Raw genomic sequence first — 25,030 nt, 5'->3', positions numbered from 1 at the left:
AAAAATCACTAAGAAATTTAGGAAATTTTACTCCCTTAATTTTTGTGAGAAGTGTATAACAAGCACCACGTAAGTCAACTACCTTATCATTTTCAAAAAAGAAACGTTTAAAGTCTTTACATATTCTTTGTTCTTCATTACTCATAATACCTACTCAAGAGATGATAAATTTGAGCAGTCAATTCTCTTGACGTTCACTGATGGCGTTGGCGATGGCGATGGTGAATTGTTTTCACCAGTTGCATTGTCCATAAAATTCCTCATTTTGCTTTGCCATTGAACTTAGCCGAATCTCGATAAGGTGATAACAGTTGTACAACAACAAAACTTACATTACAATGTATTTTGTTTTTGCCATTCGCTGGTTTAAATAGCAAAAATTCAGAACAAAGCAAAACACAAATCAGCTGCTCCAGCAACCGCACCTTATACGATTTCGCCTTGCATTGCAACTTCTCAGTATAATCAACGTTCTCTGTAGCGCTCCGAAAGCTTTCCATCTTTTCTAATATGCAACAGTCATTCAATGTTTTTCCGCATTTCGAGCGCTAATTTTAAGAGATCAACAATACTATTTTGTGTTCGCTTTTGTGAGCTTAAATGGGTGAAATTACAAATCCAAACGAAAACTTATGCGTTCCCAAGTGGATAAGTGCAGACTATTTTGTAAAAGTGTTGGAGAAAGATGGAGAGGACTATGCAGAGATCTCTAAGTTTACAGCGGTTGCAGCCACACCCCCAGGTGAGAACTTCACTTCCGTTATGTTGCGCATACACCTGGATTTAGTTTTGAAAGGTAAGTGGACGCGCGCTAAAGATGATGGCGTTTTCTCTTCCGGTTCTCCACGTATTTGATCGGATTTGATATTTTTTCTCTCAAATGTTTGTCCTCTGATATTAGCAACCGCATAGTAAAAAGTGCATAAGTGATTTTGATGAGATTTTACAATAATTTAAAAGTGTTTAGTGCAAAACTGTGAGCGTGCGGCAAATTTTTAAAATTAAAAACTGTTATTTCTTCATTTCATGTGCACTAAGCTTGGTTTTCATTTCCTTCTGTGAAGTATACAAAATTCCGCCCTCTCACCGATCTAAAAGCAACTCAAAGCTAATTTGCAATATCAGAAAGAAACTTTTATCAAGAAAACGAAACGCCATTAATTTCCATTTGTAGTTGCTTTGTAGTGGTACGCTGTGGTTTAATACATATTTACCTACTTATTAGATGGCTCGAGAAAGCACAAAACGTACGTAATGAAAACAATGCTGGATGACGATTGCGGTGGCCGCGAAATTAACAATTTGGAAATGTTTCCCAAAGAATTGGAAATGTACGCCAAGTTCTTACCCGCTTTCGAGAAACTGTACAAGGATGTTGGCAAGCCAGTGAAACTCGCTCCTCGTTGCTTACTCGCGGAAGCCAGAGATAATCGGATTAACTTCGTATTCGAGGACTTGATCCCCAAGGGTTTCGTAAACGCTGATCGCAAAAAGGGCTTGAATATGGATGGAATGCGTCGTACGTTACAAAAGCTGGCGGAGTTTCATGCTGCATCAGCGGTATATTTCGAAAAGAATGGACCCTACCCCGAAAACTTCAAATTCAGCATCGTTAAAGAAAATGGTTACGAATCGTTCAAGCAAATTTTCGACGCAAAAGTTCTTCAATTCAAAGAAGCGATGGCAACGTGGGGCTTGAAAGATGCTGACAAGTATTTGGAAAAGTTTGTGAGTAACTGAATACGATTTATCAAATATCAGATATTTATGTTTTTACTGATACTCCACTTTCAGCCTACCGTTGATCAGTATTGGAAGTCTGTAACGCGTGGGTTCGCTACCGCAGAAAACTCGTTCAACGTGCTGAATCACGCCGACTGCTGGAGCAGTAATGTGATGTACTCGTATCGAGAAAATGGCACAGTTGACGATACACTTCTGATCGATTACCAAATTTGTAAATGGGGTAGTCCTGCTGAGGATTTGCTATTTCTGATAACGATTTCGGCGGCGAAAGATATTCGCATAAGGGAATACGAGCATTTTGTGGCCATTTACCATGAACATCTTACGGAATGCCTCCAATTGTTGGGTTACAAAAAGGATCTGCCGAAATTGCGAGACTTGCAAATGGATATGTACCGCGAGAATAACAGTTTCTATGGTAAAACTCGCACTTTTTGATAATTTTACTCAAAATAAGCATTTTTGCTGTCCCTCTTAGCATTTTTTGCAGTATTCAATCTCTTGGCAGTCGTATTATTCCCCACCGATAAAGACAGTAACATTAACTCGCTTCTGAGTCCGAGTGAGGAGGCCCAGCGTTTTAGGCTGAAACTTTACACGAGTCCGGCATTCAAGGAGGCTATGTTGGACATCCTGCCATTTTATTACAATCGTGGAGTATTCAATTTCTGTGATTACGATGATGAGTCAAATATGGCTTCGTAGGCATTTTTTTGAATCAAATGATTGGCGCAGAGTATTTATATGGAAAATAAGAGGTACGAGGGCGGGTCAATAAGTCCGTGATTTTTTTTATTTCTGACCTCTTTACTGAAAAAGAAATACTGCTCCTGTTAACAGGCGTCTGTCAGTTGACTCCTGTCAAAATTTGAACGTGCTGCGTCAGTTGGTTTGTGTTTTACAGCTACTTTTATCAGGCTACCCAGTAATTTGAGGAGAAAATGAAAAAAACTGAATTTCGTGCCGATTATTAAGCCAATTCACCCTTAGAAACCCACTGTTTCGACTGTTGTTTGGTCTCTGGTGTGTGGTGATGGATCCATGTTTCGTCCACGGTTACAAAACGGCGCAAAAACTCCTCCATATTGCGACTAAACAACGCCAAACCTTCCTGTGAAGTTGTTACATGATTGCGCTTGTGGTCGACTGTGAATTACTGGGTAGTCTGATAAAGGTAGCTGTAAAACACAAACTAACTGACACAACACGTTCAAATTTTGACAGGAGTCAACTGACAGACGCCTGTTGACAGGAGCAGTATTTCTTTTTCAGTAAAGAGGTCAGAAATACAAAAAGTCTCGGACTTATGGACCCGCCCTCGTAATTCTTGAAACACAAATAATTTCTATAAATAAGATTAGATAAATTTTGTATTATGCTAAGTCCTATACGTTTATCCTAATGCAAAATTAATGTGTTTAAATTATGAATTATTTTGTTATCGAAATACTTTTAAAAAGTATTATTATAATTTTTTTTTGACTGGACGCTACTACTACTGAAGATATCACTCCGCAAAATTAAATTTTCTTCTTCTAATATTTTTTAAAAGTTATTATTAATGCGAAATCTTTATACACCCAAGACTGTTCGTACACGATTTTGAAATACAGGATGACAAAAAATAAGTGTATACAGCATTTTTTAATGAAAAAAATGTATCATTGATAGTAGCTCAAAACAAATTGTGAAATTTTAATAGACAATGTTTGAGTGGCTACTTTTAGCACGAATACACAAGCTCAAACGTTTCAAAAAATGTTGGGCTATAGGCCGTAGTTCGTTTACCGTTATGCGATCCCACTCTCAACGCAAAGCTTGCTTCAGGGACTCCAAAGTTTTGCGACGTTTTGCACAGGCCCTTGCTTCCAAAATCGGCCATACGCTCTAATCTAGCGGATTCAGATCCGGTGAGTATGGTGGCCATTCTTGGGAAGTAATGAAAGAGGGGAAATTGGCCACTCTTGGTTGTTTTTGCTCTGTGGGCTGGTGCCGAATCCTGTTGAAACGCCCACTCATCGCCGCCAAAGTGCTGCTAGGACCAGGGAAGAACAACTGCTTTTAATATGTCTTGACGGTAAACTTCTTTATTGATTTTGACTCCTTGGTCTATGAAAATCAGAGGAGTCTTGCCACTGGCCCAAATTCCACTCCATACCATGACAGATCGCGAATTTTGACGATCTTCAACAACGGACGAAGGTCCACGAACTTCTGTAGACCAATTTCTGTCGTTTTGATGATTGTGAGCTTGTTCAACAGTAAACAGCTTCTCATTCGCAAAGACGATTTTATCCCAGCCCGTACCTGCGGCCCGACGTTGGAGCGAACGACATCTTTCGAGTCTTACTTCATTGTTTTCATCCGTGAGCAGCTGGTATTTTGGTAGTTTATAAGGCTTAAGTCCAAGTTTTTTTTTTGCTATAAGGCGAACTCATTCACGATTGATGCTTGTCTCACGAGCAATTTTCCTCATCGAGTCCAAAGAATTTCGTTGAACTCTTTTTTTGATGATTTTTCGGTTGTTGGAAGTGTTAAAGTTCGTTTTCTTCCTCTTCCAGGACGATCACCTTCATTACCAAGCTCCTTAAATCATTTGATTGCACGAGAAACCAATGAACGTGCAATTCCAAGCTTCCGTGCAATCTCGCAGTCGCGTGCTCCTAGCTGATGCAGGGCTGTAATAGCTGAGCGACTACTTGACATCGTTACACAAAGTATTTAAAAAGAGCTGGACCAGAAACGAATACTTTTTTTTGTACTCCAGAACACACACAACAATCACAAAATAAGAGAGTTCGCTAAAAAAAAAATTTACATTTATCTAATATAATTGCACAGAGAAGTTTGTATACAGTTATTTTTTGCCACCCTATAATGCGTTTCAGCAATAAGAATGGATACACTTTTTTACACGATTTTTTATTCTAGCACGAATTCCTTAACACTTTTTTTAATTCTTATTTTGCATAGCAGAGAACGTTAATGTATAGAGAAGTCTCACAGAGAACGTTAATGTTTATTAATTAGTGTTTATTAATTAACGTTCTCTGTTAATGTTAATTAACGTTCTCTGGACAGTATACAACAAAATGCATGGGGGGAATACCGTAACACTCGGAGTACACAAGCAAACCAACCGTCGGTCAGTTAATGCCCATAGATGTATTGGTGGCTTTTTAATTGTTGTTGTTGTTGCTTGATCTGCTTCATGGCTTGGGGGAATACCCGAGTTTTGTTGTTGCTTTTTTCTGTATCTTGTTGTACTGCAACTTGAACACAGCATTTCATTATCCAGTATTAAAGAGTAGGGCGTAATAAATAATTTCAATAAAGTTCTAAATTACAGTTTTTTAAGTTTAGTTTAATTTACATATATCAACCAAATACCACTAAAAAAGGTAATGTTATAATGTTGAAAAACAACCTCCCTTCTTCAAAAATAAAGTGGAAGATCACATACATATGTACATATGTATGTACATATAAGTGAACTTTTATACATATTTATACGTCTGCGAGCACTTGCCATAGAAAACATTTTACGATTAGCTAAAAATGCGCAAGGAATTCACAGCGCAGCATTGCCCCGAAAATTATGAATCATTAAACGTCAACAACATTTTTTCACAATTCACTTAGACACCTTTTTAGGCTTTTAGTATGAAGTATAACATTTTTATTGGGCATATGAATTGTTATATTAAAGACGAAGACTATGTATTAAAACTTGGAAATAAAACTTTGCATATTCAATGAAAAATTTTAGATTAATAATTGACGGCGCCCGCCGTAGCCGAATGGGTTGGTGCGTGATTACCATTCGGAATTCACAGAGAGAACGTTGGTTCGAATCTCGGTGAAAGCAAAATTAATAAAAACATTTTTCTAATAGCGGTCGCCCCTCGGCAGGCAATGGTAAACCTCCGAGTGTATTTCTGCCATGAAAAAGCTCCTCATAAAAATATCTGCCGCTCGGAGTCGGCTTGAAACTGTAGGTCCCTCCATTTGTGGAACAACATCAAGACGCACACCACAAATAGGAGGAGGAGCCCGGCCAAACACCTAACAGAAGTGTACGCGCCAATTATTTTTTTTTTTTTTAATTGACGGCTTTGGTCTCTGTTGTAATAAATAGCACTGCTTGTGAATACAACTCACACAAGCCTCATGGTGAACGATATGAAGTGCCACACAAGAATGATACCATTGATCTTGTATTTATTCCTTTATTATTCTGTTTATTCTTCCAAACCATAGTCGCATCAACACTCTATGCGATTTGTTTATTCAAATTTTTTTTTATTTTGGTATTTAAATTTTATTTTTATTTTTAAATAGAATTACTGGCATTTTTGCATAAATTCTGTTAAACGGTTTATTTCATAACTGTACCTTCTATGTATATCAATTTCATTACCTCATAAATAGAGCTATTAACCTTAATGGCGAGATATATGTACAAATATATAAGTTTCATATACTGGGTGAACGATATGAAGTCTTACCTATTCAAAACACTATAACTTTCTTGTGTGAAATTAGTTTTTATTGATTTCAAAGACAAAATTGTTCAAAAATGATTACAATTTTAACATATATTCACTTTAGCTCGATATGACCACCTTTTGCCTTGACTATAGCCTTGAGGTATTTTAGCCCATTCTCGTATAATCGCTTTTTTCGGCGCATCCATACTGGCATATTTTTTAGTCCTCACCTTACTCTCCAAAATGGACCAGATGGAATAGTCCATCGGATTTGCGTCTGGCGGATTCGAAAGCCATTGTGTGGACGAAATGAAGTGTGGAACATGATTTTTTAACCATTCTTGGTTCACACGAGCTTTATGAGACGGTGCCGAGTCCTGTTGGAACGTCCATGGTCTACGACCAAAATGTTTGCGTGTCCACAGCTCTAAAGCAGCTTCTAAAACATTTTCCCGATAATAAGTCGCATTCACTTTGACACCAGGCTCGATGAAAACGATTGGAGAGCGTCCATCAGCGGTCACTGCGGCCCAAACCATTACTTGCGATGGGAAATTGCTTCGAGTGGCCATACGTGGGCTCAAATTCTCGTATGAGCGTTCGGTCAAGTAAACACGATCAATTGGGAAATTTTTTTCATCAGAAAACACAATGTTAAGAAATTCGCCACGTTCGCGCAAGCGGAACAACTCCTTTGCTCTTTCGCACCGAACTTTTTTTACTGGGGTGAAAGATCGTGTGCTTTTTGGAACTTGTAAACCTTGACCTTGAGCTTATTTTTCAAGTGATCAAGTTGTGATTTTCCAGCCAAATATAACGCAATCACACTATTACGTTTGAATTCCATCACAGAAAAAAAAATTCAACAAAACTGCGACGCAAATGCTTTTGATGGCTTATAAACAATATATTGAACTGTCATTAGAACAATTTTGACGTTGATGTCATGAGCTGTTTTACAGATACAAGCAGTGTGAAGTTGGTAACACTTCATATCGTTCACCCTCGGATTTTGAAAAATTTAAGTTTGAAGTATTTTTAAAAAATTTGAAAAGGTAAAAAAGGTAAACAAATGTTTTTTTTTGCTAGTTGACGCCATTTTGTGATATTTTTTTCCTTTGATTTGGCGTAATCCGATAGCGACATCCTAACTAATGAAGAATTTTTTTAATTTCTTTGTTTTAGATCCCTACAAGGGTTGTTGGAATCATGTCAACCATGGAGCACCGTTTTTTATGTAGCCCCCACTCCACCGGCCTGTAGTTCCACAATTTTTTATTATATTTTTATTAATTTTTTTTTATACTTTTCCAATATTAATAAAAACCAGAAAAAAATGGATAGGAAACATGTTTTTAATTTTTTTTATCTTAGTTTTAAAAATACCTAAAAATAAGGCGTCTAGACCAGAATACCCCCTTAAAAAAATATTGATAAATATTTCTATACGAAATATTTCAATATTGACGAATAGTCGCCAGTGATTGCGTCAATCTTAGATATAGAATTTTGGTCTCGTTGAGACAGTTTTGTCTCGTTCGTTTTACGAATGAAAGTATTTCGCTCCTAGAAATATGAGCACTTATATGAATTTGAGAATATGAGAACTTATGAATGAATTTGTTTTTGCTGTGCTGTACAATATTTTAGACTGTGCAGCGTCGCAAGGCATAGAATTTTAGCTTTCGTCGGCATGTGCACGTAGAGGAACAAAGTATGCGGTTATATGTACACACATGCTTGCATATAGATATACGAATTAGTATTGTTTCGCAGGGAGTTCAGTATAGAAATATCTACGTACATGTATTCATATGTGCGTACATATACATACATATGCAGACGCATACAATTTCTTGCATTCTCATGCAAATGCGGACGGTAAATAAGCAAGAAGAAAAAATGCACAGATCAAAGAGTGAACCTGCCGTTATTTTATTTTCCCTAACACCAAATCATGACATTTTACATTTCTATGCAAACGCCATCTGTAATGCTCTTGATTACGCTCAGCTATGTAAACTCTCGTATGTTAACTTTTTCCCAGTCGTGTTGGAATTATAAAAATTTCGTAGTTGCGTTTTGTGAGAATTTGACATTTAACATACCCATTGGTTCCTGTACCTTCTCTTTAGATCAATGTTCTCTGATAGCACAAGGAGGCTACCAATTAAAGAGGCTATCAACATACATATGTATGTATGTATGTTTGCGTATTTGTGTTGACGAGGTTTGAATGAAATTTCAGTAGAAAGTTTTGTGTAAGTATAAGCGCAGAATTACTGGTAAGTAGTAGAGCATTAAAAATATATGCATATTTAATTCTTTTTACTTTCCATATTCAGCAAATGCAAGCACTAAAGGGCCTGGAAGAAATGGTCTGAATGGTCTGAAATTATCGTAAGACCTAAAAATTTTTTTACATTATTTACATTTTAGTTGTTTACTAATGCCACTGTGGAGTGTTAAAACGAGGTTAAACAAGCATCAAAAAATTTACAAGTAAGTCTCAGCGTGCTTGAAAATTAGCGCATTTAATGCTCCAAAAAGAGCTTATTTAAGAAAAAAAAAAATAGCTCCGATTTAAGAAGACTCATAGCTCCTAAAAGAGACTTTTGATTTACCGGGTACAAACTAATGAACAAATCCTTCCTAATAAATGTAAGAATAATTCGCATACAATGAGCATACATACATACACTTCACCGCCTAGCATTTACGCATACAATTTTCTACAAAAAAGTATTGATTGTATGCACATAAATATCTACGTATCTATGTGTATATGTATGTATGAGCGCGCATAATTCGATCACTTTTCCTCTGCATGCTTACGTGGCCCATCAGCCGGAATTCGAAGAATTGAGTTTATTATATTTTCTTTCGGCAGAGCTATAATAAAAAATAATAATTATTTGTTGTTATAAAGCTGATGATATCATCGCGCAAAATGTTATAGATTTTTCTTCTTCGAATGTTTCTGAGAGCAAATTGTGTATGAGGAAACTTTATACGCCGTTACTTCTCCAAACTTTTAAAATCGAGCACTGAGTACAAGCTTACGGAGTCCACTTATGAATGTGAATATGTGTGTGTATGTATGTGCACAACTTATATGATACTTGTTTAAGGTTACTAAATATGTATAATGAGAATTGAGCTTTCTTTGATATTTGAATTAGTTAAGTTATCTAAAGGAGCTAAATGGTCAGCTTAAGGAATAAAAGTTATTCTTAACTTTCACTATAAATATTACAAAGCTTTCTTCGGCTGCTTCAGAGAAAATAAAATCTTGTGCTAATCAGCTGGTATACTCACTTCGCACAACTTCGTGGAGCTTCGCGTATCAAATGTAAATTGAACAGACGCCTAATTTTTCGTAAGTTGTGTTAATTTCCGGGTAATCAGGCACATGGAAAATGCATTCAACAGATTTTTATCTGAGAGTTTAAAATTTATGCAAAGTGGTGCGAAATATGCACAATCAGGCCTTCAGTCAGAGGTACGAGAAAGGATTTCTGCTTTTTTTAAACTCTTCAATTTGGTTTTAAATTATTTTTAATAAAGGGTGATTAAGTTTCAAGGGCCGGTGTTGATTTTGAATAAAATACAATTTTTTTAGAAAATTATTGTCATTTCTCTTTATTAGGATAATATTGGTATGGCTAAATTACGTGTAGAAGAAAATATCTGCCAAACGGCAGCCGCGGCCTCGGCGGCACACCTCCATCCGATGGTCCAAATTTGCGATGACCCTGAGGCATAATTGAGGTTCTATGCCATTAATGTGCCGAATTATCTCACCCTTTAGGTCTTGAATTGTTGCTGGCTTATCGACGTACACCTTTTCTTTCAAATAACCCCAAGAAAGAAGTCCAACGGTGTCAAATCACATGATCTTGGCGGCCAATTGTCATCGCCGCGGCGTGAGATTATTCGACCATCAAATTTTTCGCGCAAAAGAGCCATTGTTTCGTTAGCTGTGTGACAAGTGGCACCGTCCTGTTGAAACCACATATCGTCCACATTTATATCTTCCGATTCGGGTCATAAAAAGTTCGTTATCATCTCACGATAGCGAACACTATTCACAGTAGCTTCCTGACCGGCTTCAGTTTGGAAAAAATTCGGTACAATAATGCCACCGGCCCATAAACTGCACCAAACAGTCACTCTTTGTGGCTGCATTGGCTTTTCGGCATCACTCTTGGATTATCATTCGCCCAAATGCGGCAATTCTGCTTATTGACGAATTCACTGAGGTGAAAATGTGCATCATCACTGAAGATGATTTTCTTCGATACGTATTTTGATTTGAACTCCTGTTTTCATAATTAGCCTGAATAACTTTAACGCTTTGCTTGATTAAGTATCTTTCCATGGTTAAAATTGAATTAGTCTGAAATTGAAAAATGTCAAATGAAATGCAGAAAAAAACTTAACGTTTAGGTGTGGTTTACATTCAACATCGGTCCTTAAAATTGAACCACCCTTTAAAACAGATATCCAATCCATTAAAGCGCAAAGTCCAAACTGTGGGTTATTTACAATTTAAAACTGCCAAATACAAGAAATTACACGCACACTTTCTTGCATTTGAAGGTATTTTTATAATTCCTACTTTCACAGTTCAACACGCGGCCCTCAATTTTATTAGTTTGTTTTATTTAAAAATCGTAAAACTGAAAATCAAAAATTACCAAGCCATTTTTACTGAATGTTTACAAACAAGTAATTTCTCTACCTTTTGTTTGTTTTGCTTTATTGCTGTTTTTTTGATGAAAATACAACTCTAATCTAAAAAAATTGTTAGAAGTGAATCACTGAAAGTATTGTCCATCGCTGGTTGCTACATTTTTTCCCATCTTTTCATCTTTTGAAGCTATCCACTGATCAAACCATTTTTTGATGTCTCCATATAAATGGAACTGCTGGTCAGCTAGACCACGTGCCATCGATCGGAACAGGTGATAAACGGACGGCGGAATATCTGAAGAATATGGGGGGTGGGGTAGGATTTCTCATTTCAGTGTTTCAAGGTAGGTTTTATTGGGTTTGGCAACGTGAGGCCGAGCGTTGTCATGATGTAGAATCACTTTTTCATGCCTCCCCGCGTATTGCGACCGCTTCTTGCGCAGTGCTCAGCTCAATCGCATTAATTGAAGTCGATACCGATTCGCAGTGATGGTTTCGCTTGGTTTTAACAGTTCATAATAAATAACACCAGCTTTTGGTCCCACCAAATACGTATCATAACCTTTGTAGCGAGAATATTTGGCCAAGACGACTACGTAGAAGCATGATCGGGCAGTCCCCATGACTTTCTTTTCTTTGGATTGCTGTAATAAATCAATTTTTCATCACCCGTCATGATGCGATGAAGAAAACCCTTCCTTTTCGCCGCTGGAGCAGTTGTTCACAGGCGATACAGGCGAAAAAACGACGTTTAACATCCCTTGATTTTAACTCATAAGCAACCCAAGTCCCCTGTTTCTTAATCATTCCCAAAGCATGCAATCGCTCGGAAATGGATTGGCGGGTAACTCCTAATACTGAAGCAAGCTCTCATTGCTTTTGAGACGGATCCTCATTGAGCAATGCCTCCAATTCAGCGTCTTCGAAAGTCTCTGGCCTTCCTTCTCCATAAACGTTTTGTAGCTCTCGATGCGCTTCAGCCGTTGTTTTTTTTTTTAATGAAAGAGGAAAATCAACACTTCCCGCAAATTATGGTTATTCGGCACAAAATCAGATATTTTCACAAAACCGAAGGTATACTCGGATGATACCAAAACAAAATCACTAACGTGTCGAAGCAGTTTGTTTACCATATGTCTAAGCTTGGCCTATGACGTTTAGGTTATGTTAGAATCGACTAGCACACACTGCTGGCGGCATCTATTGACAAACAGATTCAAAGCGAATTACCTGGCTTTTCAACTCGTATATCTCGAAACTCCCCCTGCCACCAGAGAGAGTCTCCCTGGTCTCATACGTCGACGACTGCACGATAAAGGCGTCGGGCAATGACATTGATGGCCTATGCTTTCAAGGTAAAGGACTACCTCGCAAGCCTTTCTCGCTTCTTCACTGCGAGGAATTTACAACTAACTTTCCACTTGATTGCTAATATCCCTTCATCACGTACTGCTATTTCACATTCACCTCTTTCTTTTAGTTTAGTTTGAAACTTAGGTGTACTTTTACGGTTTGATGTAAACGGTCCTACAGCAGGAAATTTTATAGTGTTAAGTAGACGTGTTGAAGTGAAAAAGCGGTCGAAACACAATTCAACGTTTGAACTCGTAATTGTTTCTGCCAATTTTAGAACCACACGCTCTCCCAAGGTTCCATCAGTAACTTCAGTTTCCCGTCCACTATATATGTTTGTGTCATAAACATACCCGGTTTCTACATATGCGAGTTGCTTGTCCAAAATTTGATTCCTTTTTTGACAGGTTTCAGAGGGAGATACTGTTTCAGACTGGACCTCCCTTTGAATTTCGTCATTGACTCATCAATGGATTGAAATTTGCTGTCAGTTCATGCTTTGAAAAATGTATGATATATTTCAAGTAGGATCAAACTTCTTCAATGTAATATGTTTTGATGCATCTGAAGGTTTTTCGGGGTCACAGAAATACAATTTTGATATCAGTAGCATAAAACGTTCTCGGGAAATGCATTCTGATATTACTGCGTTTCGGAGGGATTTGTTGCGAGACCAATACTGATGCATTCGTGGTACACGATTATATGGCATTATTAATGAACAGCCCATAATAGTTTTTATTTCTCCTGTTTCTACATTTTCATGCATCTGAATATCTTCATCATCTGAGGAATCCGTGCTATCTACTTCAGAAGATATGGAGGCGTCAGAGCCTTTGTAATCTGTGTCACTGCTATCGTCACTGTCGTGGTAAGGATCCACCTCCATATCAGACGCATTATCAAGCTCGTCCTCAATTTCTTCGTTAGTCAGTGTTCGATTCATCCTAAAATTATTTCGATAACAAAAACCAAATTCGTTTGATAGAAAACTGCTGGGACAATTACATCTCAAACTACAGCACTGCAGGGATGCATATGTCCCAATGCAACAAAACAAGGTAAATATGTATACAGATTAATTTATTCTTATATATGCAAATGTGACATGCAATTTACCTTTTTCTTTCGTAATGAGAAACAGAAAAATTTTGAACTAAAACACGTAGAAAAAACTAAAAATATTGCTTACACGTGTATGCACGAAGAACACCCTTACACGTATGACCGCATATCAGGTACAAATTAGTTAGGTTATGTTAACCGAAGCACGTGCTGTGTAGTACTGACTAAAACCTACGGTTAAATACCATCACAGCGCTTTTAAAGCGAATATTTTTCGCTCCAGTAATTTTTGAACATTCTCTGGGACTTATATATCGCCGCAGTATTAAACGGGTTAGTGGTACCAGATGGAGCTTGACCTTTGCGTTTTCTTGTAGTAGGCTTCTTGTAATACGCCTGCGTCTTTTGCGAATCTAAGTAAGTTCTAAAGCTCTAATCCCGAGAGACATTCTAACCTCTCATTTTGTAGAGCTCCTAAACATTTCAGTCGGGTTATTGCATTAGCTAGAACATAGAACAAGAACATAGAAGATGTGCTAGAGTTTCGCTCTCTCTCTATCTCTCAGCTATCATTGTTTGTAGTTCCCATCTTGTATGCATGTGCCGCTAACAAATTGTGGCCGGTCAGTATACCCACGGTAGTTGTACATTCCTTTCTAGACCGGGCTAGTTGGTCATTAGCTGTGGTGGAAAAAAATTCCGCGAACAGCTCCGGTTGCCACGTCACTTGAGAGATTCGGCAGCCTGCTCATTTCACATGTAAAAATGTGCTGATTGTTTTTCGTATATCACCAGAAGCATCTCAGTTTTCTTATAAACACAACCCCTGTTACGTCAGCCCATCAGCTGTTTCTGTCAAATTCGCTGAGCGCCAGTTAACGACCTGATATTGACCACATCTGTAAAACCTTTCCACCATAGTATTGTAATTATTTGAATCTAGCCGGCACACTAGTCGATGCCATACAGATACATTTCATAGGTAGCGACAGTCGCGTGAAATAAATAAAAGAAAAACCACATCGCAACGTAATTTATTAGCAAATACTTTGTGATTTAAAATAAGTTCACTTATTCATTACAATTTTGCCATTCTTACTTCCAGTCAAGCAAGCCTCGATTATACAACCATGGCAGGATTTCTGACATCGCTTCGACATATTTTGGATTGGTATACATAGCAAGTCTAATTTTGCTTTCATCCTGGAGGGCATTCTCCTTGTTTTCATTGCCACTCTTCTCCAACAGCACAACTGGCAACACCTTAGACACAACCAAGTAAGCTGGGGAAGAAATATCTCAGTGTTACTAAATTGCACACAAATAAAGTTGCAATTTCAATTTGCATTATTTACCTGCCAGTCCGTTTCGCAGCAAAGCCGCGTGCAGATTCCTAAGTTTTGGTAGAGGCCGGTGATATTGCAATAGTTTCAAGTTTTCTACGAGGTTATCAAAATAATAGCGCACCAAGTAATCGAACTGTGCTATTCTTATGTCCGCTGCAGTCGAGGATAATATGAAGTAGTAAAGATCATTCGCCGGCGATCCATATTTGCCGACTTGGAAGTCGATGAAACGGGTGTCTTTAATTTTCCCAAACGCATTATACTTGAAGAGAATATTGTTCACCCAACAGTCACCGTGATTGAGTACATTGAATTCGCTCGGATTGTAAACCTGGTCCTGCAGCAGGCGATCTACCAAGTAAGTGTCGATGTCGGCCTGTAAGTTGGAGATTGAAACAGAAAATTTCAGCAGGTAAGTCTTTATCTCACATTTGACTCGATCCCATCACTCTTAACTATAAATTACGGTCAAAAGATATAGAATATTCCTAACGGCGAAAGGACCTCCGTGTGGGGTTGACAGTCTCCCATCGTACGCGTCCCCGAGGGGCGGATAGGGGAATACTCGACAGATATGTAGGGTAGGTGGGAAATAAAATGCCACTCGCGGACCTAAACAGGCAAATATCAACTCGATTGCAATGCTCGTCATCAAGTTGAAAAAAAAAAATAACTCCAGGCACTGGCCTGTCTTGCAATAAGCGGCTGTTGGCCAGCGTCTGACTCAGAATGAGCGGTTTTATGTAGGTACATTGAAGAAGGGGAAACTCTAAACCTTTTAGAAGGCAACGGGAAACCACTAAAGTAAAGTCCAATGAAAATCATACAACAGTGATTTACAAATTTAATTTAATCCGCAAACTTGAGTTTGAGGGTCATGCCAAGACAATATTTCCGAGTATGCAGGATTGGAATGACTGGGGAAAATCTGCACCTAAGCTGTAACCTCTGTCTTCACTGACGGCGCCAAGATGGAATCCAATGTATCTATTTCTTTAAAACTGCCGAATGCTGCTAGTGTTTTTGAGACAGAAGTCTTTGTGATCCTGCAGGTATGCAAAATGCTTGAAAAATGTGAGAACGATTCTTTCCAATACTGCAGATCCAAACTAGTCAACTCCTGTATGAAAAAGATCAAATCTCTTGGGTGTGCAGGTAGGATTTATCTGATCTGGGTTCCAGAACATAGGAAAAAAGTGGGTAATGAAATTGCTGATGAGCTTGCCAGGAAGGCGACTGAATTGGTCTACCCTGTCATCGGCATCCCCCTGACTGCTGTTAAAGGGGAATCACACAACTTATTTCTCAGGAAAGCGCAGAAGAGATGAAGCTCAATTTGTTCATGTGCAATTTCGAAAACCCTATAGCGCCAGCCAGTACAATAGACGCAGGAGGCGAATAGTTCTGGTGACTCCACGCCATTTAATTTCCAAACTCGTGCGTCAAAATTCGCTTCTATTAGTCGTGTAAGACCGAAGATCTTCTTCAGATCTCCAAATATAGACTTTCATCAGGGCATTGGCGAACCGGTTATGATTTCTGCAATACCTCGAATATGCGATCGTCGTGTGGGAGTTCCCTTCATAGCCTACTAAGAGGGTATTTCATTTTTAATTTTGGTGCAGTAATTGGTAATTAAGGTACAGCAAATCTGTGTTCTATTCCAGTTGGTTTCATCTATTTTCTTACTGTGAGGAAATATTGAGAGAGGCTCCGGCTACGTGCAATTCGTTAGCACTCTCGCTACTGCTTTCGGGCCTATGACCGACTACGTAGATGAGTGAGATATCTACTGACCCGTGCGACGAGCTCACTTCGCGACTTTCTGAAGATTGTAACTGGTATCGGGTATTGGAAAAATTTTAATTAATTATTTTTGTAACCCAATTACTTTTTAGTTTTCTCACGCTCCTTCAATCCCTAGCACTTCTGTCCAAATTATATTAAATAACAGAAAGCAGAGAGACTTCAAGTATCTTCGTGGATATCCCTGCCCCTATGACGCAGCCTATTTCAGGCCAAATCGCAAAGAGTTGAACGAAATCGCGCCAGTCGCGATCTGGGACATGGGCAATACTCTGTTATCGACTGCCTCTTTTGGCACCAGTTTGCAACGCTAGCTCGTTTAAGAGACGACGCCTACTTTCACAGAATGCTACATTATTACTCACCAACTTCTCATAGTACGCCTGCCCGTTCTTCCACTTTTTTAGTTGCGCCAAGAAGGCACCAGATGCATTGAATTCCTTCAATAGCTCTTTATTGCTCTTTGTATAGATTCCCACAGTGAATTCCGCTGGAAATGTGCCAAAGTGCTCAACATAACACGCAGAGGCGGCGTGGAACTCGGCCATTTTCAGCAGCACATGCTTGGTGTGCTCCAAGTCGAGACCCTTGATTCGATTGGCATTTTTATAGCCTCTTGGTCGCAAGTCGTCTAGCAGAACATAATCCACTCCTATGTCACGATCGAATTGATACGCGCTAGGTGCAAATTTAACGTCCTTTCCCACTTGCCTGTACAACTCCTCGAATTTCGGTAAAATACTGTGGTAAACCTTCTCTTCTTTCGGGAAGAGTTTCAATAGTTCTAGTATTTTCGACATCATTTCATTGGTGTGTGGGGTTTTAAGCACAAATGTCACCGTTTTTGTGCCACCATCTGCAAGAAAAAATGTCATAGAATGAAAAAAAGGAAATATTTTTCTATTAATATAGAAACCTTTAAGTGCTACGTCGAGATGGAGACGCAACAGCATAGAGGAGAAGTTGACGCTGCTTTTTGGATCGCTCTCGAAACGCGTGTTAATGATGCTCTCGAAGTTTTCGCCTACACTAGCGCGTCCGGCATTTGCGAAAGTGACTGTTTTCAACCAGGCGGGCAAATTATCGACATCATTCTCGACGTTGCCATTCAGTGTGGAATCCATTGCAAATCTGGAATTTATATATTGGTAAGTACATTCATACATATACATTTATAATAATGCTAGCTTGAATCTGCGGTTACCCGTATAAAGTGAAATACTTAATGAATTTAAGTCTTATCCACATACAGTAGCTCTAAGCGAAACTCGTACATCCACCTAGATACATATCTGGTTTTACATTAAATAGGGGGGACTAGTATCGCAATAAAAACTAAATGGTTTTATATAATAAGTATATTGTGTAATGCATTGAGGGTACAGATACCTGTAAAATTTCGAAATTTGTTTTTCATAAAATGTTAATAAAAGGTGGTTAAGTTTCAAGGGCCGGTGTTGATTTTGAATAAAATACAATTGTTTAGGAAATTATTGTCATTTCTCTTTATTATGATAATATTGGTATGGCTCAATTACGTATGGAAGAAAATATCAGCCAAATGGTCGCTGCGGCCTCGGCGGCACACCTCCATTCGATGGTCCAAATTTTCGATGATGCTGAGTCATAATTGAGGTTCTATGCTGTTAATGTGCCGAATTATCTCATTTTTTAGCTCTTCAATTGTTGCTGGCTTGTCTACGTACACCTTTTTTTCAAATAACCCCAAAGAAAGAAGTCCAACGGTGTCGTTGACGTTTAGGTGTGGTTCACATTCAACATCAGCTCTTGAAATTTAACCACCCTTTATAATCCTTTAAGAATATGTCAACAAATTTTTAGAACGTATATTTAAGTATTTCTTATATTATAGATCGTCAACTGTGACGACTCTATTCTTTGCGTTCGAGCGCTGGCAGAGGTATATATAAATAGTTACGTTGTATTCAAACTTTAGGCGCCTTTTTCTCGCAACTATTTTTTCGAATTGGCGTACACGATAACTCGAAAAGTTATTGACCAATCTTCCTAAAATTTGGACACATCTTTTTTATGATATTACTTTCTATGTGAATTTACAAATTTTCGAAAGTTTTTCGAAAAAATAATTTTTTCGAAGCAAAAATAGTAGGAAAATTCGCACCAAAACTCATTTTTTTAAGCATTTTATTCTGCTATTTTTTTCCATTTTTGTTTAATTCATAGAGAAATTTTTGTTTTTTTTTGTATTCAGGTCACTGACGCCGATGCTACAATGCCCGCCGATTGAGCAGCCCCGCTACGACCTTCCTGGAAGAAGTGAGTGTACATCCGCCATTTTAAATGATTAAAATAAAAAAAAAATTGTATATTATTTTAATGTATAAATAAACTGTAAGCCAATTTTGAAGAAAATTTTATTGGCTTCTTCATTTTAAATAATTTTAATGAAAATCAGAGAAAATATGGCCGTTTACAGGTATCTGTCCCCTTAATAATTTTTTTTGGCTGCATCAAATAAGCTATGAGTCACTGTATATTTACCAAAATGTTTGTAATAAAAAACAAAAAACAAGAAAAAAAACATAGTTATTTATGCTTTCACAATTTAACACACGGCACCTCGTTTTCATTAGTTTGATTGGTTTAAATCTCTCAAATCACAAAATCACAAAGCCATTCGCTGAATTTTCACAAACTTGTAATTTCTCCTACTTTTGTTTGTTCTGTTCGTTTACTTTGTATTGCAAAGGGAGCTGACGTCAGACTTGTCAAAATCGTGAAAAATAAAGTGACTGTTTTTAATGGCGCCTCCTTAGATACTCGATTCGCCTTGATTTGTAATAATTTGCTTCTTCTGGATTGATTATTCGTTATTTTAACGCACCTGAGTACAGAACCATTTCTTTCGCGGCAACGAAAAAGTTGACATGTAGATGTCGCTTATTTGCGAGGGCGGAGCTACAATCTACCACAACCCTCGTTTAAGGGTGAAATATTTCCATACAAAATCTCCCTTGTAAAGACTCACAAACATTTAGAGCTGCTGCGGACTGACAACATAGAAATAGCATTTTTGTTTAATTTTATTTAATAAAATTGGAAGCCAGAATAAAAAAATAAATAAATAAAATCTGAGACACTTAACATTTGATGTTGCCTGACTGCACAATACTTTAATTTGAAACCAGGTATAGAGCCATAGTACAAGGGTTGCCATGGCTTGTAGAATAACTAATGGTGTGAGATAATGCAATTTTACTTCCATAGCTCATTTCATAGTATAGCTAAAAAGCGTTTCAGTTTTTTCATATTAAAGTAAATAAATGTCAGAACGCAAAGCTTCTACTTGCATAACTAAAATATTCTTTTAATTCAGAAGGCTCTATCTGTGTTTTACTCACTTGAGCTAATTAAAAAATTCCCCTGTAAGGGCATTTTATGTGAATCATGTTTGTGGTGTTTTTGTGTAATTAGCCTTGTCGGCATTAATGGAATCGAGCCATGATTACATGCATAGAATAATTAATCAGTTAATTACTTCAATGCTGTTGATTGCAAATATCAAATTTATATGAACACAAATACAAGAGCGCTGCATATTTCACTTTCCCACTCTTCATAGCAGTACATGCACATACATATGTACATATATGCCCTCCTCTAGCCTTACCCTGCCCTCTCATTTTGCATTTAACGCTTCTTGCTCGACACAAAAAAAAAAAAAAACAATTCATATGCGGACGAAATCTACACTAATTTATTTATGTACAGAGGTGAGAGGTCCGACATTCGAAAGAGATGGCATGCGCACTTCTTATATTACACGTCAGCCTCGTTATTTATCAGCAGCCACACTTTTTACCTTAACACAAATATGCAAACATATTTAAATGATTATTGAAATACGAAGTGTGTTCCAAAAGTAGAGTGGAGAGTGGAGAAATTTGAATCATGAACAAATGTCTGCAGTTTCAACTATATGGCGAGTGTGCCATGTTTACATTACACAGACAATCACGAGGGTCGGACGATGAATTTCTGCTAACGAAAAAAAATGGATAAAAAATCTACATTTTTGGTTAAAAATAACACCGTAATCTTGCCTCAACCTGCCTTTCTAGACATCCAGGGTGCCATCACTAATATATATCCGGAAGCAATCACAACTTCGCTATAGGAAGTGGGAGTAAACAGTGCGCTAGTGGAGGCGAATGACAAGCGCAAATCTGGGTGACACATCCACTACGAAATTTCCGATCAGGGGTACACCCCAAGGTGGGGTAATATCTCCGCTTCTGTGGAAACTAACTGTCAATAATCTTCTACAAGAACTTGAAAAAATGGGAGGTCAAATAATATCATATGCCGATGATATTGTGATAGCAATCTCGGGGAAACAACTTCCAACATTATATGATCTTCAAGAAAGATCTCTCCACAGACTATCAATATGATGTAAAAGCCGAGGACTTGAAGTAAGTCCGGAAAAAACGTATCTGATACTATTTAGCAGGAAACATAAAACACCTGCTCTTAAACACATTCCTAGGAGGGAAACTACTTAGAGTAACAGAAAAGACGAAATATCTAGGACTATACTGGATAGCAAGCTAAATTGGCGGTTCCCAGTCGCAGGTAGAGTACGCAAATATATACATGATGGCATTGTACTCCTGCGGAAGGCTAATTGGAAAGAAATGGGGATTGGAACCCAGAATGATACACTGTACTCTACTATAGTATTTTAATATGGTGGAATGCCCTTGAGAAGGGTATGAACATTAAAAAACTTGGCAAGGTTCAAAGACTAGCATCTATTCTAATAACTGGCGCGATGTCAACCACGCCATCGAAATTATATCAATGTCGCATATACATTAAACTTCTTGCCGGTAGATCTGCAGGCAAAATATATCGCGCGTAGTACGGCAATAAGGCTAAGTAAGTGGTCAAATAAGAGCTATGGTCACGCCAAAATCCTGGCTGGCACTTCGGAGCTTCCCGGATTGGTGGATTATGCACTCCCGCCTACACTTGCCATTACAACGCTCACGACCCTCCTACTCTCAAGGGAAGAGTGGGACGGGACGATGAAAAACAGGGCGAGTCTACACAGAGCACATAACTTCTGTAGAAGATGTCTTGATAAGGAACAGGAAGAGATAATCTTGCACCTTCTGTGCCATTGTCCTGCTCTATCCAGGCGGAGATTTACTATTCTAGGCAGACAATTTTTTAACGAATTGGAAGATCTCAGTTCTGTTCTAAAATTTTTAAAAAGCACACATTTGTTTTAGGCGAGATAGTTAAAGCTCCACGCGCGGCATCACAATGGGCTATGAGCCTGAGTGTGTTCCACAAGACAACCGCTTCAACCTACTCAACTGACTACTGTTAAAATACCTATTAAAAGTCCGTATTGTTGGAAGAGCTCAGGCCATACTGAAGTGCTTTTTGTTCAGCGGTGGTTCGAGGATTGGGAAAAAGCGTTGGCACAACTGTATTGTATCTGAGGTGGATAACTTTGAAGGTGGTAAAATAGAAATACGCAGATAAATAAATAAATATTCTTTCAGAAAGATAAGAAGTCACCATATTTTTTGAACACTGCTCTTATATGTACACTGAGCGCTAGGAATACCTCGTGACTGATTCACGAAACATTTGGACACGAAGTTATAAAAAACAAGTAGAAAATAAATACTATACAGAGGGCTAGAGACATAACTTAATGTTTGCTAAGCCCAACCGGTGAATTAAGGAAAAAATAAATAATTGGCTCGTCCTCGTATTTGCGGCTTGCCTCTTGATGTTGTTCCACAAATGGAGGGGCATACAGTTTTAAGCCGACTCCGAGCGACAAATGGTTATTTTATGAAGAACTTTTTTCATGGCTCTGGTCTGGCCCTACGCTTCAACCGGACTTTTGGAAATTTGTGGAAATTTTATATATTTTCATGGTCTGAAGGCTTGCCATTGCATGTCGGGGGACGACCGCTATTAGAAAAAAACTTTTTGTATAATTTTGCTGGTCCATGAGATATTCGAACATACGTACTCCGTAATGTTGGTCACGCACCAGGCCATTCGGCTACGACGGCCGCGGAGCATTACTTCCTGCAATTTAACGACTTAAATATTTCTACCACTTAGCTGATCACCTTTGGTTTGGTTCTTATAAGTACCGGGTCGTATTGAAAAACTGAAATAAAAGAGATGGCTGATGAACGTGCAAAAAAGGAGCATCAGCTCATTTTATAGCTCCGGAACCCTTTGTGGCGTAGGCAAAGTGGCTTTACGGGGACGTTAGAAAAGTCCGTGCAAAGTCTGAAATATGGCACTAATGGCGCGAATCACGACTATGTTTAATTAGAAGCATTTCTTAGAGTACGCACCAATTTTCAGCCAGATCGGTAAGTTTCTTTGTGTTTGTCAAGCGTTTGAATCGCGGAAGTCGAGTTATTTTCCTTTTCACATCACGACAAGGCACCTGCTCAAGCCTCGGCAATTGCGGTCGCAAATTTAATGGAAATACTCGTAGGGTTACTACTTGGCACCCTCGGTTACTTCGGTCTACTATTTGTCCCTCAATTTGGAGAAATGGCTGGCGTGAAAAAAGTATTTTATTCAAACGAGGAGGTGCTTGCAAAAACGAATGGCTATTTTTCAGACTTGGATAAATCCTATTATTCGGTAGGGATTAACAAACTAACACAGCTTTGGAAGACGTATATAAGCCTAAAAGAAGAATATTTCGAGAAATTAAAAAATATGTTTACCCTAAACAATCAAGTAGTTTTTATTTTTGCACAAACTTTTCAAACGACCCTCGTATTCATGCTATTGAAGGAGGAAAATAAGTGCGTAAGAAATTATACCTGTACCGTCAACCTGTTTTGAGCACCCCAGACCACTGTTATGTTCGTGTGACCATAAAAGCCTTGAGAAATGTGTGAGCTTATCTGAGAACAACCTAAAGTGAATGTTTCTGGGGATTTGACTGGATTTTGTATGTTAAAATGCTACTTGTCTAAACTGTCAATTTCTTCATGTGAGATCTGCAGATTCTGTAGTTACCTACTTGAGCCATGCCCTGAACTGAGGAACAACTGCAATAGAATCCCGGGCACCCATACAACAATATACGGAAGGTAAAATTCCACGTAGGCTCAATACTGAAGTTTCTCTCGAGTATTGGAATCAAGACCTTGTGGGTGGCACAATAGATTTTAAGATTGCACTGCTTTAACCTAATAATATTCTTTTCTACCTATTCAACAACTAAAAAAAATCGTCAGGAACACAAAATTGGCACCAGCAAATGAAATAAAATCAAAGCTCAAAAATTCCAGGCATATTCTCAATAATTCCCCTTGCCTTATATACAACCAAATAAAATAACATTACCCTACAAGACAGTGCTGAGCACTTTCGACAAAAATTCCAACACATTTACAAGAATTTTATTAGTCTCTAATACATGCGCATTATCAGAATAGCATACACAACATTTTTTAATGGGAAATCAAGTATTTCATTTGATATTGTTTTCCCCTTGTCGGTGTGAATTCTATCTCTCTTTTACCAATAGCAATTTCATATAAGTGTAAAATATATCTACTGTACTTTAAACGCCAAGGCAACTCATTTATATGCTTATAATGTGGCTGCTCTGAAAAAAGTTCTAGTGTGAAATTTTGCTCTTGTTGTTGTAAGGTCGCCATAGCCGAATGAGTAGATGCTTGGCTAAAAGTTGAGAATTCGCTAGTTCGGATCTCCGTAAAATATAATTTTTATAATTTCTAAATAAAACATTTTAAGGAAACTACTCAGTCTGAACACTTTTTAATGAAAATGAGGAGTTATTGAGGAGTTTGTGCTGATTACTTTTTGATGACGAAAATGAGTAGTTTAGAGCATAGTAGATATATTTTTCAGTTATAAGAAATTGCTATTGGTAAAAGAGAGGTAGAATATCACACCGACAAGGGGAAACTATTAGAACTTTCCCATGGCTAGAACAAAAATGTGTAGTTGGATGAGGATAGTGATGATGATAATATGATAATATGAGTGCTTATATGATAGTCAGCTGTCTTGCAGGGTAAGTAATTGGCGCTTACACCTTTTTTTCATGTTTGGCCGAGCTCCTCCTGCTATTTGTGTCTGGTGCTATTAGAAAAATTTGCTCTATCATTTTTATGTTTCATGCACATTTTGGTGTCGCACACTCTAACCTCTTAAATATATGTATGTATAAGAACCTCTAGAAATAAGCCGTTAGTTAAGTGTTAGGCTAAGCAAGATTGTAGAATAAAGATTTTAAAATAATTTAAAAGATTTTAAAGAGCTTTGCTTGTAGAGTCAAATTTAAAGCGCGCATGAATGCCCTTCTTTGACGGAACGAAAGTAGTCACAGGCATTACATTGTTGTTTCGCGCACTCCCTTATAAGTCATATAAAGGGTGGTTAAATTTCAAGGGCCGATATTGAATATCAACCATACCTAAACGTCAAGTTTTCTTTGTGCATTTCATTTGGCATTCT

At 38.0% G+C, this 25,030-nt stretch overlaps 2 protein-coding genes across 3 annotated transcripts in view; one reads left to right on the top strand and one right to left on the bottom strand.

Moving 5' to 3' along the window:
- Nucleotides 1-438: 438 nt before the first annotated feature.
- LOC128864258 (uncharacterized) lies at nucleotides 439-3,374 on the top strand. 2 transcript variants are annotated; one of them, XM_054103841.1, is made up of 4 exons: nucleotides 439-742; nucleotides 1,226-1,728; nucleotides 1,795-2,164; nucleotides 2,225-3,374. In XM_054103841.1, exons 1-4 carry the CDS (start codon nucleotides 601-603, stop codon nucleotides 2,449-2,451), a joined length of 1,242 nt encoding a protein of 413 aa, XP_053959816.1. In that variant the 5' UTR covers nucleotides 439-600; the 3' UTR covers nucleotides 2,452-3,374. The 2 variants fall into 2 exon arrangements, with proteins under 2 accessions (XP_053959816.1, XP_053959809.1); XM_054103834.1 differs by having other exon boundaries at nucleotides 439-796.
- Nucleotides 3,375-9,881: 6,507 nt separating this feature from the next.
- LOC128856969 (uncharacterized) overlaps nucleotides 9,882-25,030 on the bottom strand; it is a 30,716-nt gene continuing 15,567 nt past the window's right edge. Inside the window, exons 6-10 of the mRNA XM_054092853.1 lie at nucleotides 17,418-17,632; nucleotides 16,867-17,357; nucleotides 14,705-15,071; nucleotides 14,455-14,632; nucleotides 9,882-10,005 (exon numbers count right to left, since the gene is read on the bottom strand). Coding sequence (XP_053948828.1) covers nucleotides 9,882-10,005; nucleotides 14,455-14,632; nucleotides 14,705-15,071; nucleotides 16,867-17,357; nucleotides 17,418-17,632 — 1,375 coding nt within the window. The remainder of the gene's footprint in view (nucleotides 10,006-14,454; nucleotides 14,633-14,704; nucleotides 15,072-16,866; nucleotides 17,358-17,417; nucleotides 17,633-25,030) is intronic.

Source organism: Anastrepha ludens, chromosome 2 (genome assembly GCF_028408465.1).
Source record: "Anastrepha ludens isolate Willacy chromosome 2, idAnaLude1.1, whole genome shotgun sequence".
NCBI classification, from domain to species: domain Eukaryota; kingdom Metazoa; phylum Arthropoda; class Insecta; order Diptera; family Tephritidae; genus Anastrepha; species Anastrepha ludens.
Note: the sequence above shows the minus strand (reverse complement) of the source record. Positions and strands in the feature narration are given on the sequence as shown.

Coding starts and splice junctions, on each gene's coding strand:
- LOC128864258 (XM_054103834.1), top strand. CDS start 601: ATGGGTGAAATTACAAATCCAAACGAAAACTTATGCGTTCCCAAGTGG. Junction 797..1,225: donor CCTGGATTTAGTTTTGAAAG/GTAAGTGGACGC, acceptor CCTACTTATTAG/ATGGCTCGAGAAAGCACAAA. Junction 2,165..2,224: donor CGAGAATAACAGTTTCTATG/GTAAAACTCGCA, acceptor TGTCCCTCTTAG/CATTTTTTGCAGTATTCAAT.